Genomic DNA, 17,134 nt, shown 5'->3' with positions numbered 1-17,134 from the left:
TTATATAATATATATAACATGTTATATATTATATAAATATAATAAAATATAAAAGATATTATGAATGTACTATTGAATGTGCTGAATCTTTCTGAAACTGCACCTCAAAAACATAGAGAGGCCCACAGAGATTAAATGACTTGCCCAAGGTTACACAGGTACTACATGGCAAAGATAGGATTCAACCCAAAGTCCCGACACCAAATCCAGAATTATCACTATTATACTGTATTGATGAATAATAGCATATTTAAACCAAAGACAGATTCTCAGAGAAGGAACACTTGGTGCCAATTTGTGATAGGTTCCGAGGCCTCTTTGGAGGCAGAGGGGGAAGAAATATTTTTATTGTTATTTAACTTGTGTTGCTGTATAACTTTCCAAGTGGTTTTTCTTGTTTTCCCCTTCAGATAGGTTGTACTCTCCTGATGACTTTACTCCCTCACACCACCATAGTATCTTGAACATGAATGCATGGGACTGACTCACTGCACCCAGAGTATTTCCCACACAATCCATAGACTGACTTTTGGAGATGGAGTACACTGGGCCTACCGGGCATCCTTTAATTGTTCATGAGAAGGTAGACATTCATGGGGTTTTCTTGCCACTCAGGCAGGCAGGCCAGGCAAGCAGCAACCTCCTCCTTGACAGGCCAGCCCCAGGTCTGGAAGAAAGGAGTCAGATTCCTCTGCACTTGGTGAGAGAACTTTTTCACCCACAGGTTCATCTTGCCAGCATTGTCATTGGGCACCCCAGATAATGTCTGGTACTCAGTGAAGAGCTGGATGAAAGGCTCCCAGCCAAAGGCCTCCTGTAGCTGAGAGAGGAGAGAGAGGAGAAAGAGAAAAGGGGATGGAGTGAAAGATCTGTTTCCAGAGACAACCCAGCACATGAGTATCAAAGACTTCACCTTACTGCAGTAAGAGGCTCCCTCTTGAATATTAGCCACATTCCTACCATTTGAGCAGAAGTCCCTTCTCTCCTGTACCAAACATCCATTTAGACATGATCAATCAGTCTTATTCTCTACTATCCACCTTGGATAAATGACTACTTTCAAGAATGCTTAATCACTCTAGTGCAAATTAGACCTTAGTCAAATTATGACACATTGATACTATGTAATATAATATGGTAATACCAATAACAATAATACCATAATAAACATACAAGAGGGGTCACCCTTTGTGACTAGACCTACAAAGAATGCTTTAGGTAATGTCCAATAGAATCTTTATAATCATAATTAGTTAAGAGAACATTTATCTAGGCTATATAAATTAGAATGTTTTCTTCTGCAGAGACCCTTAAAAGAAACTCTGCAAAATACTTTTTATCTACTCCCTCATTTATCTTCACTTTTCACTAGGTGATAGTTAGGGATGAAGCTATCAGTCCCATTTTATTGCTATACAACTAAAGCACAGAGAAGTGCAATAAGATATCTAGCATCATGAAGATCCAGAATCCATGACCCGATATGGATGAATACCTCAGGCAAATCACTTAAACTCTCTCAGCCTCAGTTTTCTCATCTGTAAATAATAGCACTTACATTACAGGGTCATTGTGCGGACCAAATGAGAAAACTTATAAAGAGTATTTTGTAAACCTCGAGGCACTATATAAATGCTAGAGGAGTAGAAGTAGTAGTAGTAGTAGTAGTAGTAGTAGTAGTAGTAGTAATAGTAGTCGTAGTCATAGTAGTAGTAGCAGTAGTAGTCGTAGTCATAGTCGTAGTAGTAGTAGTGTAGTAGGAGTAGGAGTAGGAGTAGGAGTAGTATTCTTCCCTTCTTTCTCAATTCATTTCTAGTACCTGCAGATAAGTCTCCAGTGCTGTCCAAACACTCCATTCTTTCAGAGGAGCCCCTTTTCTCAGGTATTCTTGTACCCTGGTCTCCCTATCTGAGGGAGTCAGTGCGGGGTGGGCCTGGCTCCGGTGAATGCCTAGCACCGTCTCATGTATGTAGACAGACCACAAGTTGCAGGTAGCCTCAGTTGTATGTGGGGGGAACTCCCAGACGTGTCGTTGCTGGTTGTGGCCTAGCTCATGGATGGGGCCCCAGATGCCATTAAACTTTATTTTCTTCTCATTGACTAATTCCTCCGCTGACTTCTTGTGGCACATGACGGGGTATCCTGAATGCATCCAGCCTGGGGAGTGGAAGAAAGAAGACAAGGCAGAGATTTCCATGTGAGAGAGCCCAATCTGCCATCCCTAGGTTATTCTCATAATGCATCTCTCCCCCCACCCCATATTCTCTCATGCATAACATTTTCACACATATATGAGAATAGATGGATTCTCTTTACTTAGTCAAAACAAGGAAGAAAACATTTTTGCCCATTTCACACCACCTGCCAGCCCCAATTTCTTATTTCTCACATAAAGGTTGTATTGTTTCTACGTGCCTCTAACATTTTGTCAATTTTGCAATTGTATACCTGCACCACAATGATCCATGTATTGTGTTTTTTTCTCTTGTAGAAGCTAGGCTGTATGGTGAATAGAGTGCTGGGCCTGGAGTTAGAAAGGCCTGTGTTCCAATCTAGTCCCAGACACTTACTAGTGACCCTGGGCAAGTCACTTAGTCTCTATTTACCTCAGTTTCCTCAACTGGAAAATGAGGATAAATAAAAGCACCTTCTTCCCAGGGTTGTTGTGAGGATAAAAAGATAATACTGGTAAAGTACTTGGCACAGTGTTTGGAACATAGTAGGCACTATATAAATGCTAGCTATTATTTTATACATTTTTACACATTAGTATATCCCATCTGTAGCTTGGGAAGATAGGAATAGTGTAGGTTATTTCCCTTTTCTTATGGTCAGCTTCGGTTATATTGTGAATTCTCCTAAAGTGAGGAACTATGCTCTTCCTTTTCCATTTGTGCAGCCTTTGGTGCTGGTCCAGGCCTCTGTAATCAATGATTATTCCCTTAATCTAGGGCTTCCCTCTGACATTGTCTCCATTTTATCCTGTGTAGATCATTTTTGTACTTGGTTGTTTACAAGCTGTTTTCTCTTATGAGAATGTACGGTCCTTGAGAGGAGAGATTGTCTTTTGTCTTTCTTTTTATGTTAGAATAGTGCTGGCACTCAGAAGGTACTTAATAAATGCTTACTGACTTGTTGACTTGACTGTACTTCTCTTTATCTGACTTTTGCCAATTCTTCAAGGCCCAGCTCATGTCCCCCCACACTCCCTGGAAGGCTCCTTAATCACTCCACTACATACTGAAGCCCCTGCTTTGAAATCATAGCATTTATTTTCTCTACGAGTACTTTGTGAAAGCTCTTGTTCTGCACACTGAGGCACACAATAAAAGCTTACTGAATAAGCAAAGGAAAGATGAATGAGTGAATCAATGAATGAACACTATTATTTGATTTTTGTGTTCCTTTGGAAATTTCAGTGTGGTTTTTCTCTCATTTTCCCAACTAGTTCATAAGGTCCTGCTCACTTGTACTATTACCCATCATGCATAATACCTTGAATAGAGACAATGACGAACAAGTAATATTTGTGAACTTTGGGCTGATTTATCACATGTACATTTATCACATCCCAACTTCCAGAACACCCACCAGCTGAGATCTGTACATCAGCCACGATCCTCTCAGGCCGAGGGAAAGGGAAGCTTATTGATGCAAGCCTGGCCACGGCTCCCATCATCTCATCCCAGAGATGAAGCAATGGCTCTGGGTCTTCCAGGTCTTGAAGATGTTCAGATGGCACCGTGAGGATGATGTTGTCTGTCGCCAGCTCCCCCCAGGGCACTGGGTAGTGGCGAATGGAGCTTTTCCACTCCTCCAGAGATGTCTCCCCTTTGGATAGAGATTGTGGGGTTAATGGGCCTGTCATAGAATCTCAGATAGAATCTCAGAGACCATCTAATCCAGCCCATACCTAAATAGGAACAGGAATTCCCTTCTCTCTGTTTCTGATAAATGCTCATCCAGCCTCTATTTGCAGACCTCCCGCTTTGGGTAATTTGCTACCTCCCAGAACAATCCATTTCACTTTGGAGAAGATCTAATTGTTAAGACTTTTTTTCCTTACATTAAGATAAAATTTGTCCCCATAAATTAAGCTCCCTCTTCATAAATTTGTTCCCTGAGGACAAACAGATCACAAATCACCCTAATTCCACCTATCAGCTAAATATTGGAAAACTACCATATCCCTTCAAACCTTCTTTCTTCCAGGCTATATACTTGTAGTTCCTTCAATTAATCCCCATACAACTCTAGTCATTTCGCCATCCCAGGTGCCTTTCTGTCTATGGGGTAATTCATTAATGTCTATCCTAAAATGTATCTCTGATCACAGCTTTAGGAAAGACCCAATAATGAGATGAGGTGCAGTCCTATCACCTCCCTCCCTCTGGACACTATGTGGTTTTAAGTATTCCTTCATTTTTCTACTTCCTAAGGATGAAAGTTGAAATGTTGATTTCAATAGGAGAATAACATTGAGAGATCAGATATTTAGAGCTAGAAGGGACTTTAAAGGTCCTATGGGGGTTTTTTAACCTTTTTAACCTTTAACCTTTAACCTTTTTAACCTTTTGTGCATAGGCCCCTTTAGGAGCCTGGTAATGCCTATGGACTACTCAATTTTTAAGTACATAAAATAAAATACAGAATCACAAAAGAAACCAATTATGTTGAAACACAGTTATCAAAATATTCTTTAAAAATAAATTTGTGGATCCAGTACAACTCTCTCATTTTACTCATGAGAGAGCTAAAATAAAATGTTCAGTATCACAACCAGTAAATAGCAGAGTCAGGATTTGACCTCAAGTCCTTTGAGTCTAAATTCAGTGCCTTTTTCTTCTACTTTCACCTTTGGAATGCATCCTATCCCCATTTCTGCAGACAAAAGGCCAATCCCTGATCACCTTTCCTCATGCTCCCCTGAATTCTCCATGGACACAGGAAGTTCCCTAATGCCCCACCCTCAATACATCTTCTTCCTCTTTATCAATCCAAGGTACACATTATTTTCCTTCTTTATAACCTAGTGTATAATTCCTTCACCCTTTCTCCAGGTACCTTTGGGCTTAGCCTTCACAAAGCCTTTACTCACCCAGCTTGAAGTAAGGAGCAGGCACAACTCCAGTGATGGTGATTGACACAGGACCCAGGTTACTGCCCTGAGGCACAAGTATATAGATGAGGCCCCCCCAGAGGGAGGAGACTGACAGCTCTGGTCTGTCCAGGCAGCATCGGTGAATCACCACAGGTGCTCGGCAAAGCTTCTTGGCCTCACTGAGATCATCAGAGTGGCAGCCAATTTGTACCTGGGAAAGAGAAGTCATGAGCACAGCTAGCAGCTACTGGAAAGTGTGTGCTAGATCATTTTTCAATGTCTTTTATGCAAAACTAACCTTGAATTATGGGCATTGGGTAGGTAGTGACTCCATACTCCTAAGGGTTCATATATGGAGAATACCAATATAGGCTCAATAAGAATTTACAAAATCATTGGTGACAGATGAATAATGAGTTGTTAAGGAAAAATAAGATGTTCTGATTATAATTCCAGTCTTCAGTGATGACATTAGCAGATGAAACTTATCACAAATTATCCCTCTCTGTCTGTGTAAGAGCACATTTCCTGAATGGAACAAGAATCCAGTGTGACTAAACTTGGCAACTTTTTATCATAAGGAAACTTTTTATGTTGAAGAGAGAGGCATTCATCCCAGAAAGAGGTTGGGGGAAACTAAAATAAAGCATGGAACCTTCTGAATATCTTTTCCTATTGGATGAAACACACCAGACCCCACATTCTCTGGATCTCTTGCTGTTTAAGATATACTATCTCATAGGATAGATTCTGGTCCAGAGACTAGATCATTTTGCTTGGAACTCTCTAGAAGGGAAATTGGGAACAAGAACAGGAAGGTGGAGGTTTAATCATAGGTATAGATTGTTGGTGGGGTGGGGCTGTGGGAAAATAGGCTCACTAACATACAATAATGTGAAGCTGCAAACTGGTATAGCCATTCTGAGATTTTGAACTATGCCTAAAAAGCAATTGAACTGTGCATACCCTTTGACCTACCTATACCGATGCAAAGCTTGTACCCTAAAGAAATCAAAGAATGATGAAAAGAACCTATATGTACAAAAATATTTGCAGCAGTTCTTTTTGCAATAACAAAAACCTAGAAACCAAAGGAGAGTGTGCATCTACTGTGGAACAGCTAAACAAATTACGGTTTGTGAATTTAATGGAATATTACTTTGCTGTAAGAGATGAGCACTTAGTAAAGTGTCTAGCACATAGTAGGCACTTAATAAATGTGTAATGACTGACTGACAAAATGGATGGTTTTAGAGAAAACTGGGTATACTTGTAGAAATTGATAGGGTGAAGTTAGCAGAATCAGAAAGGTTTAGACAGTAACAACAATATTATGAAGAAAAACAATTTTGCAAGACTTGAGAACTCTGACCAGTGCTACAGACCATGATCATAGATGACCAAAGATGAAATGCATTGCCCATCTCCTGATAGATGAGGTTAAGATACAGATTTCAACAAAAATTTTTGGACATGGCCAATGTGGGAATTTGCTTTGCTTGACTATGCATATGTATTACCATGGTTTCTTTTTCTTTTCTTTTTTCTTTTTTCAATTAGGGGATGAGATTTGGGAAAAAGAAAACAAATGCTTGTCAGTAAAAAAAGAAATTTTTTAAAACAACAGCCCAACAAGAAAAAGAACTGAAAGAATATGGTGGTGGCAGCCATAAGGAGAATAAGTGGTGTTAGAGCAAGGAACAGCCATGAGGAGATATATCTGTGAATGTGTGTTTATATATATATATATATATATATATATATATATATGTATGCATGTATGTATGTATGTATGTATGTATAGGAGAGGCAATAGGCAGGCACAGGGAGTTACCTGTAGGCCAGTAGTGGCAGCACAAGGCATCATGATGTTTGCAGTAAAGCCTCCAGGGAGATAGAGTCCGGTGCTCACCCATACAGTAGTATCTGAAGAGAGACATAATAATGGGTGGAATTCTTCTACCCTGACTCCCTCCTTCTCCTTACCTCACCCAGATCTCTGATATCACTTCTCAGACCCCCCCCCCCACCAATCCCTCCTACAATCCTCATATCCTTTTCTAAAGCCCTGATATCATCCCCAAGAGTTCTTATATCCTCTTTCCAGAGCCACATAGTTCCTTTTGGAGCCTTCACACTTCTTCCCAAAGACTTGCTATCCTATCTTTGAACCTTAGATATCCCAACCCTTTTCCTACTTGCTTACCCTTTAACTACTCCCAATAACTCAAGCCCCATCTCCTTAAAGGGACAGGCTCTTATGGCAACTGAAGTCCTGTGATGTCCTACTGGATTCATTCAGCCCATTCTTTCCCAACTATCCATTGGTCCTCATCCTCCATCTTTACCTGGACTGGTACCATTGATCTCCATGGTGACAGGAGGTCCTGGGGAGTACAGTTGGGATGGGCAAGTCCCTTTACTAGCTCTGCGGACCACTGAAAAGCAATCAGTCCCACTTTGAGCAAGCTCAGTGGCCATACAGAGCAGGGTGGCCTCACAGGAATTGCTGTGCACAGGATGATCCTGGCTGACATGGGGGAGGCCAGTTTGTTTGAGCACCTTCCTCAGGAATCTATGTAGAGAGGCATAGGCAGGGATTCCTTCTGCAGGAATCTTCAGGAAGGCTGCACAGTCCTTCCTTAGCTTCGACTGCCAGCCTTCTGCCAAGACCTTGCTTCCTTTTACTTCATCCTGGAACTGAGACAATGCTGAGCGGAAGTGATAGTTCCCTTTACCAGGCACAAGGACAGGAAATCGACCACTTTTTAGACTACTCCCTAGGATGCTAAGGCCAAAGGGGTTGAGGATATGGTTTCCAGGATAATCAGCCACAGCAGTCTTGCCAGGATTCTGAGAGGCCCACCACCAGGCTTGACCCCCAATCAGTAACCCTCCACCCTCTGCCACAAACTCATGCAGCTTCCTTGCCTCTTGGTCACTGTAGGCTGAACAGCAGTAAACATTTAAACCAGTGGTCAGATGGGATTCTACGCTGCATTTCAGGCCTCTTTTTATCTGCATTTCAGATACCAGGGAATATAGTTTTTTAAAATTAGGGTTAACCCCAATTCTGCCTGTTTGTCCCCCTGCCAGCCAGGTAATAGCATTGCACAGAAAAGGACCCAGCTTGGGGGCACAGAGCATGCCCTCATGAGCAGCAAGCACCACGCGACCTCGGCCATAGTGAGCAGCTGCCAGGAAGCAACCAAACGAAGCGTCTAGCCCGAGAGGGAAGGCCAAGGCTCCATGAACCAGAAGCTGAGAAGGCAGTCCACCAGTATTAATATCCAGTTCTGTGATTCCATCCAGGAGTTGTTGTTGGTCCTGAGAGAGGTCCTCCTCAAACCTGAAAATGAAGCATTGGTTCCTATCAGTGGTTAAAGGAGTGATGAGGATCAGGGGAGATGGGAATATTCCTGAAGAAGCACAGTAGTCAGTTATTCTACATGAGCCATATTTCCTGGGCCCATTATATATAGGGGCCTACCCAGATGTAGTCTTTTCTTTCTTTTTTTTTCAATTAGGGGATGAGATTTGGGGAAAAGAAAACAAAGAAATTTTAAAAACAACAGCACAACAATAAAAAGAACTGGAAGAATATGGTGGTGGCAGCCATAAAGAGAGTAAGTGGCAAATGACCCCAAAATTCATCTAGTACCAGCCCTACTAGAAGCATGAATCCCTCTATAATAAAAAGAAGTCATCCAACCACTGCTTGAGCTCACTATGTCCTGAAATAGACCATTGCAATTCTGGGCTGTGCCACCTATTGTGATAGGTTTATTTTACTGACCCACCCTCAGTGGTTACAGAGACTGGAGGTGCAAAAGTGGCAGAGGGCTACCACTACTGAATTGCGTACAGAATTTCACACTAAAGGCAAGACAATCTGGACAGTGAACAGGCTAGCAGATTACACTTTCTGGGGTAACAGGTAGAGTGTCATGCATCCAGTCAGACAGTATGATGTACTTTATATGATGGAGGAAACTCAATGTAATCTGTGTCCACATAAAATAATAATAATTATTATTATAATAATGGCATTTATATAGAAAAAAGATTGGTTTCCTTACAATGAATTACAATCTGATTCCCCATAATTTCTTTCATTGTTCCTCGTTTTGTCCTTTGAGACTAAGAAAACAGATAGATTCCCTCCTCCATATGACAATTCTTCAGTCACCTGAAAACAACTATCAAGCTATCATATTGCCCTACTACTTCTCTATGCTAAACATTCTTAACTCCTGTAACTTTAAAGTGTGTGGCATGTTTTCCAGTGTCTTCTTCATCCTGGACACCCTCCTTTGGACTTTATACCATCTGCCCACTTCTTTCTGTATTAGTGCATTCAAGTCTTCTCTGGTTATTTGAAACCATTCTTTTTATCTTTTCTAATAGCTTAATAATATTAAACCATAGACACTATTTTCAGCCTTTTTTTTCTTTTAGCGAAATGGGCAAAGCAAGGATTAGTATTTTTAAAAAATGTGTTTCATTGAATCCTTCCACAGAAGCTCTTCATTATGGCATGGAGGTGATGAAGTTCTTGTGGGCTAGGTCAGTGTAGAAGAGATTCTAGAAGGTTCTATTAAGCCAGAAAGGAAGGCTCTTTCAATGATCCAAAGGTTAGTCCACTAAGCAAGGAGCAACTCAGTTGGCCACAAAGTGATGATTTCTTTTTGTTCATGAGCTAGATCAAAATGGAAAACAGTCCTCAAGGCTCTGTGTCCCATGTCTGCTTCTGTACTAGTGAAAGAACTGTGTTAAAGGGGGCAGGAGAGACTAGTAATCACATTGTCCTTAGACTATCTTAATGAATACTTATTCATCTAAATGTTGGTTCTCCTTCATATTGGTCAACCACAAAGTTAATACCTACTAGAAGAAATTAAGCACATCAATATTGAAATTTTTCTTATTAATAAAAGCAAAAAAAAAAGTTTAACACAAATGGGTGGGCAACTCTCAGTTTCTTCTTAGAGAAGGCAATTAGAGGAGTATGGTTTGTGTCCAAAGTCCAAAGAAACATTATTTCATGGGACATTTGGTCATCCTACCTTCCTCAGTCCATGATGAAGATAAGGAAATAATTTACTATAAAGATAGTTCATAGCATGATACATTTAAAATTAGAAGGAATCTTAGAGATTTTGTAAATAAGGAAACCATGGGCCCAGATTGGTTAAGAGACTTACCTAACATTACAAAGCTAGTAAATATCTAAAGTAGAATCCTAACCTACATCTTCTCACACCAAGTCCAGTGGTCTATCCCCTATACCAATCTGCCTCTTATACTATTGCTAAATAGCTATGTAAGTGATGTGTCGACAGAAAATTGAAGAAGCAGAAAAATTCTAGAGGAATTGGATAAAATCCACCAAAGTGAGTCAACATAAACATTCAGAAATTACAGAATTTTGACAGTTTGAATTTACCTCAATAATCATGTAATGTATCTCATGAACAAAAGGAAGCATAACATAGTCAAGAAATGGTCATCCTGATTCTGCTTAAGTACTTCTACAAGAGGGACTCATCACTTTTCAAGGCAGTACATTGCATTTTTCAAAGGCCCTATATTTTTCCTGAAATAAAAATTAAATTTGCCTCTTTGTAATTTCCACTCTTTCCTCCTGGTTCTGCTCTCTGGGGCCACACAGGAGCAGTCTAATATCTTTTCTACGTAAGAAACCTTCTAATACTTGAATACAACTATCGTGTCTGCCCACCTCTTATCTCCTGTAGGATAAACATATCCAGTCCCTTTAGCCTATCCTCATATGGCATGTATTCAAGGTCCTAAATTATCCTGGTTTCTCTCCACTGAACACCCTCCAGTTTATCAATGTCCTTCTTAAATTATGGTGCCCACTACTGAACATCATACTTCTCTTAATATGGACCAAGATGACATTGGCTTTTGTGACTATCACATCACACTGCTGATTAAAAATTTGAGTTGGTAATCCACTCTAATTTCCAGACTTTTTCTGTCTAATCATGTCTCCTGTCTCTTACACTTGTGAAGTTGAGCCTTGGTACCCAGGTGTAGGTCTTTATATTCATCCCTATTTAATTTAATTTAAATTTTTGTTTTGGGCTAGACAATGAGGTTAAGTGACTTGCCCAGTGTCACACAGCTAGTAAGTGTTACCTGTCTGAGGCCGGATTTGAACTCAGGTCCTCCTGAATCCAGGGCCAGTGCTCTGCCCACTGTGCCAACTAGCTGCCCTGGAATTTTATCTTATTATATTCAGTCTACTGAGATCTTTTTAGATCCAAACTCTACTGTCCAATATGTTAGTTTATGGCATCTTTAGTTTTATTAGCATAACATCTAATCTTTATTCAAGTCATTGTTAGAAATAATTCTTGGAGTACAGGACCCAGAAGTACTCCATTGGACCCTTCCTTCCTCACTGATGTTGCACCATTAACAACTATTCTTTGAGTCTAGACCTTCTAACTAGTTTTGAATTCATGTTATTGTATTATCATCTTGTCCATATCTCTTCACCTTTTCCACAGGAAAAAATATGAATTACTTTATCAGAAGACTTGTTAAAATCAAGGTGAGCTCTACCCAGGAATTATCTACATCTACTAATATAGTAATTCTATAAAAAAATGAAGATAATTTCATAGTCTGGATTGGAGTGTTCTAAATGAAACCACATTGGCTCCTTGTAATCAACACTTCCCTTTGAAGAGGTTCAACACTCATGTCTTTAATGATTCATTCTAGAATTTTCCCAGGAATCAAAGTCAAAGTTTGAAGACTCATCTCTTTCCTTTTCTTTAAATCAGCATGCTTTATTTGTCCTTCTTTAATCTCATGGTACTACTCCTGTTTGCCATGATCTTTCAAATATCTCTAACAACAGCTTAATAATCACCTATGCCAGTTCATTCGGTATCCAAGGATAACACTTTTTCTATCCTTTTTTTTTGTCGTGACATAGCTAAAAACAAACATTTTTATTGCTCTTAGTTTTGCTTGCTGGCCTCAGATCACTGGGGCTTTAGCATTGCTGACATTATTTTTCTAGCACTACACAGTGAATTTAATGTAAATGGCGACAGGAAAAGATGGGAGAAACTATTTTGGAAAATGTGACTTGAAACTAAAAAATGAAAAAGGCCAAAGAAGCGTAAACCATTTAGAAGCCTCATAAAAATAGGTGATGTTCATATGGCATTTTGCATATATTTCCTCATCTGATCACACAATAACCCTGTGTGATAGGTCTCATTTTTACCTCCTTTTTATCAAGAAACTAAGACTCAGAGAGATGCAAGGCCACATAGCTCTTAAGTGTGAGGCAGGATTTGAAATCAGGCTTTCTGATTCCAGGTGTCAAGCTCTATCTACCAGACTATGATGCTTCTCCTTAAGAGGAAGAATACTGCAGATAAAGTGAGCAATACATAATATTTTTTAATGGGATTCTACGTATCTGTTTTGTTGCCGAACAGTCGTTTCAGTCATGTCCAACACTTTGTGACCCCATATGGGCTTTCTTTGGCAAAAAACCTAGAGAAGTTTGCCATTTCCTTCTCTGGCTCAATTTACAGATGAGGAAACTGAGGCAAACAGGGTGAAGTAATTTGCCCAGGGTCACACAGCTAGTAAGTGTCTGAGACCAAATGACTGGTACTCCAACCAACACACCACCTTCCTGCTATTATCATAGCAATCTAACCTCACTGGGAAAGCAAAGATTATGAAGAATGTATGTTACCTGTATGATGACATGCAGCTGCATATATAGCCCATTACATTAGTCAAAAAGATTGACCACTAGGGGGTGAATTTTTTGGCATTAGTAACCCACAAGATAAAAATATCAACCAGCCTTCAGCTCTTCATGGGCAGGGCCTAACTGGTTTTGCAGCACACAAGTGCTCAACATGGGTAATGAGCTCAGCCCAAAACTGAGTAGGAGATTGAGCTTGGGCTAGATTGGTCAGGAAACTGGAGTTCTAGACCCTTTATAGCATGATTTGGAGAAAAGAACACTGGCTGTCTGCTCAGAGAACCTGGTTTTGACTGCCAACTCTGCCATTTAAAAGTTGTGTGGTGTTGAGCAAGTAAGTTGACCTTGGAAGAAGAGCTTAGGTTAGATGCTAATTTACCTTGTAGCTCTGTATTTATGATTCTATCATCTCAAGATATCATGTCAGTGGCAGAAGAATGAGAAAATGTAATTAAGGATTATGTGATAGGCATCTGAATGCAAGGAATAAAGTAGGCCTAGGGAGCAAGAGGGCAGGCAGAGTCCTCCATCTTTCAAATTGGGATTCAGAGATCATCAAAGATTAAAAAAAAGGAAGAAATCCCCTACACTAATGCTAGAATTTCCCTGGATCAGTTTCTGTTGTGTTGTTGCTGGGATTTTTTGAGACAGGGTATCCCTATCTTGCCTAGAGTGGAAGTGTGATGATCACTCACAGGCCCAATCTCAACACTAATTGGCATGGAAGCTTTAACCTGCTTTGTTTCTTCCACCTGGGTTGGTTTGTCTTGTCTTCATCAGTTTAGGGGTCCTCTTGTTCCTGTGGTCTCACCATACTGATGCATGATAGTGTGAATACAAGATTGGCTTTATGCCTATTGAAGGTCAGAACTCCAGAGCTCAAGAGATTCTCCAGCCTCAGACTCCCCAGGAGCAGGGAGTTTAAGCATGGAATAAGAATAAGAGATTGGCCTGAGTCCTGCATCAATTTTGAAGAGTCCTGGAAAACTGATAGTATCAGTGAAGTCCATGGTATAGTATGGGATGTTATCTCTTACATTTATTTTGGATGGATGGATAGAGCACTGGGCTTAGAGTCAGGAAGATGTGAGTTCCAATCTAGCCTCACCCACTATCTAGCTCAGTGACTCTGGGCAAGTCATTTAACCTTTGTCTGCCTCAGTGTCCTCATTTGTAAGATGGGAATAAAAAGAGTGTTTACTTCCTAGGGCTGCTGTAAGGACCATATGAGATAATATTTTTAAAGCATTTAGCACAGTTTCTGGCATACAGTGGGCACTTAATAAATGTTTATTTCCTTCCTTCTCCTGGATTATCAAACATCCTAGAGTTGCTAAATACTTTACACAGACAGTTCAGTTAGGAGAGCTTTGCCTTTCTCAGTAGCACCTCCAACCACAAATAAAGAAGCAGTAAGTTAATGAATAGAACTAGCTGCTTCTTGAACTCAAGGAAAAAAAGAACAAGAAGCAAAAAAACTTGACATTATTAAATTTTTGGCCCAATTTCTACAATTTCCATGTCAGTGTCTAACAGATTGCCTTGCTCCTTTAGTCTGTAGAAAAAGGGCTAAGGATATTTTAGCTCCAGAATCCCCAGGTTCTAGCTCTAATAAACCATCCTCCCATTTTCCACATGTTGGGCCAGAGCTAAATATGTTTCCTTATTCCTGTTCTGAGGAAATGCACTGTAAATTTCTCAGTTACAGACAATAGAGGTTATTGTTAGTTAAAATGTTCCACTTCATATGTGAGTTGTTAGATCTCATATTAAAGATCAGAGGCTTTCTGTGAGGAAAAGAATAAATCTCCTTTTTTTCCATCAATTTTAGGATGCCAATGAATTTTTTTTCTTATCCTTTTTTCTTATCCAGCCAATACCTCCCCCCAAACACTGTTCTTTCCCCTACCCGTTTTGATTGTTGCCACCCACAAAATGAGCAGAAATCTGTCTTAAGGCTTGAAGGATCATGTCTCCACACCTCGGGTCAACCTACCCAACCCAGCCTAAACCTAAAATTGTCTCAAATCCCTAAAATGACACATTTTAAGCTTTTAAAGACCATATTTGAGCTGCCCAGCCAAGTAGCTTTCATTTATAACATTGCTACAGAAATAAATGACCTCTACAATGCTGTTTCAAGTAAAATCATATTTTCCCAGAACTAATTCCTGATATTAGGTGGGTTATGCCTATACAGAACAAAATGAGAGTTTAAGGGCAGAGAATCCAGAGAGTTAAGAAGTGATCAAAAGCCTGTGGGTTAATCAAGGAAACTCACCAAAGTGGAGGAGATCCTTTTCTGACAGTAAAGAGGTTGGGAAGTAAAAGTCTTGAGTCAGGACGATTGAAAAATATTTTGGCACAGTGGAAAGGGCACTGGATTTGAAGTCAGTAGATGTGTGTTTGAATCCTGAATCTGCTACTTTGGTTGAGGGTTTTTGTGCAAGTCACTTAACTATCTTGGGTCCCAGTTTCTTCATCTATAAAATGAGGGGGTTGAACTAGATGACTTCTGAAGGTCTCTTCCAGCTCTAAATATATAACTCTATGATTTTTCACTACCTGCTTAAGGAATACAATATGAGTTAGGCAGCAGTAAGGGCTCCTTGGGGGCTAGGCCCTGACAAAGCTCCACCAGTTCAGTGCACTTAGCAGGTCTGATAGCATATATTTATAGTGGACCCAATCAGCATGATTCCGACTTCCAGCATTGCTCAACTGGGGAACAGTGACAGCCAGTTTGGATGGTGAGATTTACTTGGGATTAGGCAGTATGAGGGTGGAAAAACAAGTTTGGTTGGCAGGATATGACTGTTAGGAAACTAACAAGAAAATGGATTTGGACACAGGATCAAGAAAATGTCACCTCCCTGCTACAGAATCAACACAGAATAAGTGAGCTTCTAATCAGATGCAGAAATAATTAAAAAAAAAAACTTACATGATTTGGTGATGAAACTAGACTATTAGCAGAAAACTGCCCAGATGTCTCCAAACTCAAGTGCAATTAAGGTAAAGTTAATAGTGATCATCTCAATTTGGAATTCTAAAGAAATTAGGGTGTGTCCCAGGATTGCCATAGGGGGAAAAATGATTAATTGTGAATAAAGTATTAGGCAATCTCTTTTCTGACTGTCTTGCAAAAAAAATTAAAAGAACAGTACAGGTATAACCTGTCCTTCTAGAATCAAAATAAGAGACAAAAATGACTATTAATTTGATTTAATCCATTTTTCTGCTTCTGAGTAACACTGTTTCTTCCTCCCAGTCCTAAAAGATACTTTAGGAGATGGCCTATTCAAACATCAGATTCCCATATCCAATTTTACAGATGAGGAAACTGAGGTAGACAGAGGTTAAATGACTTGCCAGGAGTGACATAGCCAATAAATGTTGGAGGCTTTGAATCCAAGTGTCTTCGTTCTGACGGTATGTCATTGGGACCTCCCTTGAACCTGATAGGTCATAGGTTGGCCTTCGGATGTGGCTGATCATGCCCCTCTCTGACCCTCAGTGAATGCCAGGTGTTCCATGAGAGACAGTTACCTCCAGCAATTCTTGGCCAGAAAAACATATGCCATCTCTATTGGGTCTTCACTGGCTTGGTATCCTCCTGGGCAGGACAGGTCACCCCCAACTAGATGAGAGGAAAAGCACGGATAGAGGACCAGGGGACCATGTCCCTTGGGAAAACCTAGCTCAGACTGGCTTCTGTTTATAGGGTAAAACACACACACACACACACACGCACTCACGCACACACACATGAAAACAAAAAACCCAAGGTTTCTACACAGGTAACTGTCTTGGGGGTTGGAGGCAATTCCTCAGCCAGTTTGGGAAAGGTCTCTTGACCCTGGCCAAGGATGAGGTACCTGCGTCCTTCTAGGTCCTTGGGTGCAGCCTTTTGACTGAGTCCAAGTTTTACAGAACAAATCATTTTATGAAGGGGATTTATTCTCTGAAGTTTTGATTCAGTCAAAGGATAGCACTTGAGGACCTACAGGGCCACATGTGGCCTCGAGGGCACAGGCTCCTGACCCCTGACTAAAAGGTAGGCTAAAAGATGGAGCTTTTGCCAGAAAAAGGTGTATTACAGATTCATTTTAAAATTCAAATGACACACAGCATTAATATTATTTTCCTCAATTTGAACTCAGGCCTTTCTGACTCTAAGTCCGGCATCCTATCAACTATACCACTTAGCTGCCTGATAAACAAATCTAGCATCCAAGTCTGGGAATAATTATTGTTTTGATACT

The 17,134-nt window shown here is 40.3% G+C and overlaps 1 protein-coding gene across 1 annotated transcript; it reads right to left on the bottom strand.

Annotated features, from left to right (window-relative positions):
* Positions 1 to 294: 294 nt before the first annotated feature.
* On the bottom strand, positions 295 to 16,505 carry LOC114023156 (TRPM8 channel-associated factor 2-like). The gene is made up of 7 exons (XM_027835682.1): positions 16,419 to 16,505; positions 7,450 to 8,450; positions 6,936 to 7,027; positions 5,099 to 5,312; positions 3,592 to 3,831; positions 1,820 to 2,157; positions 295 to 820 (listed from the first exon to the last, which is right to left on the bottom strand). Exons 1-7 carry the CDS (start codon positions 16,451 to 16,453, stop codon positions 566 to 568), a joined length of 2,175 nt encoding a protein of 724 aa, XP_027691483.1. The 5' UTR covers positions 16,454 to 16,505; the 3' UTR covers positions 295 to 565.
* Between the last annotated feature and the right edge of the window lie 629 nt (positions 16,506 to 17,134).

Source organism: Vombatus ursinus, unplaced genomic scaffold, assembly GCF_900497805.2.
Source record: "Vombatus ursinus unplaced genomic scaffold, bare-nosed wombat genome assembly UNPS02004395.1, whole genome shotgun sequence".
NCBI classification, from domain to species: domain Eukaryota; kingdom Metazoa; phylum Chordata; class Mammalia; order Diprotodontia; family Vombatidae; genus Vombatus; species Vombatus ursinus.
The sequence above is the reverse complement of the archived record's forward strand: the minus strand, read 5'-3'. Positions and strand labels throughout refer to the sequence as shown.

Coding starts and splice junctions, on each gene's coding strand:
- LOC114023156 (XM_027835682.1), bottom strand. CDS start 16,453: ATGGCATATGTTTTTCTGGCCAAGAATTGCTGGAG. Junction 8,451..16,418: donor CTGGCCAAGAATTGCTGGAG/GTAACTGTCTCT, acceptor CTTCATTTTCAG/GTTTGAGGAGGACCTCTCTC. Junction 3,832..5,098: donor TGCTCCTTACTTCAAGCTGG/GTGAGTAAAGGC, acceptor CTCTATCCAAAG/GGGAGACATCTCTGGAGGAG.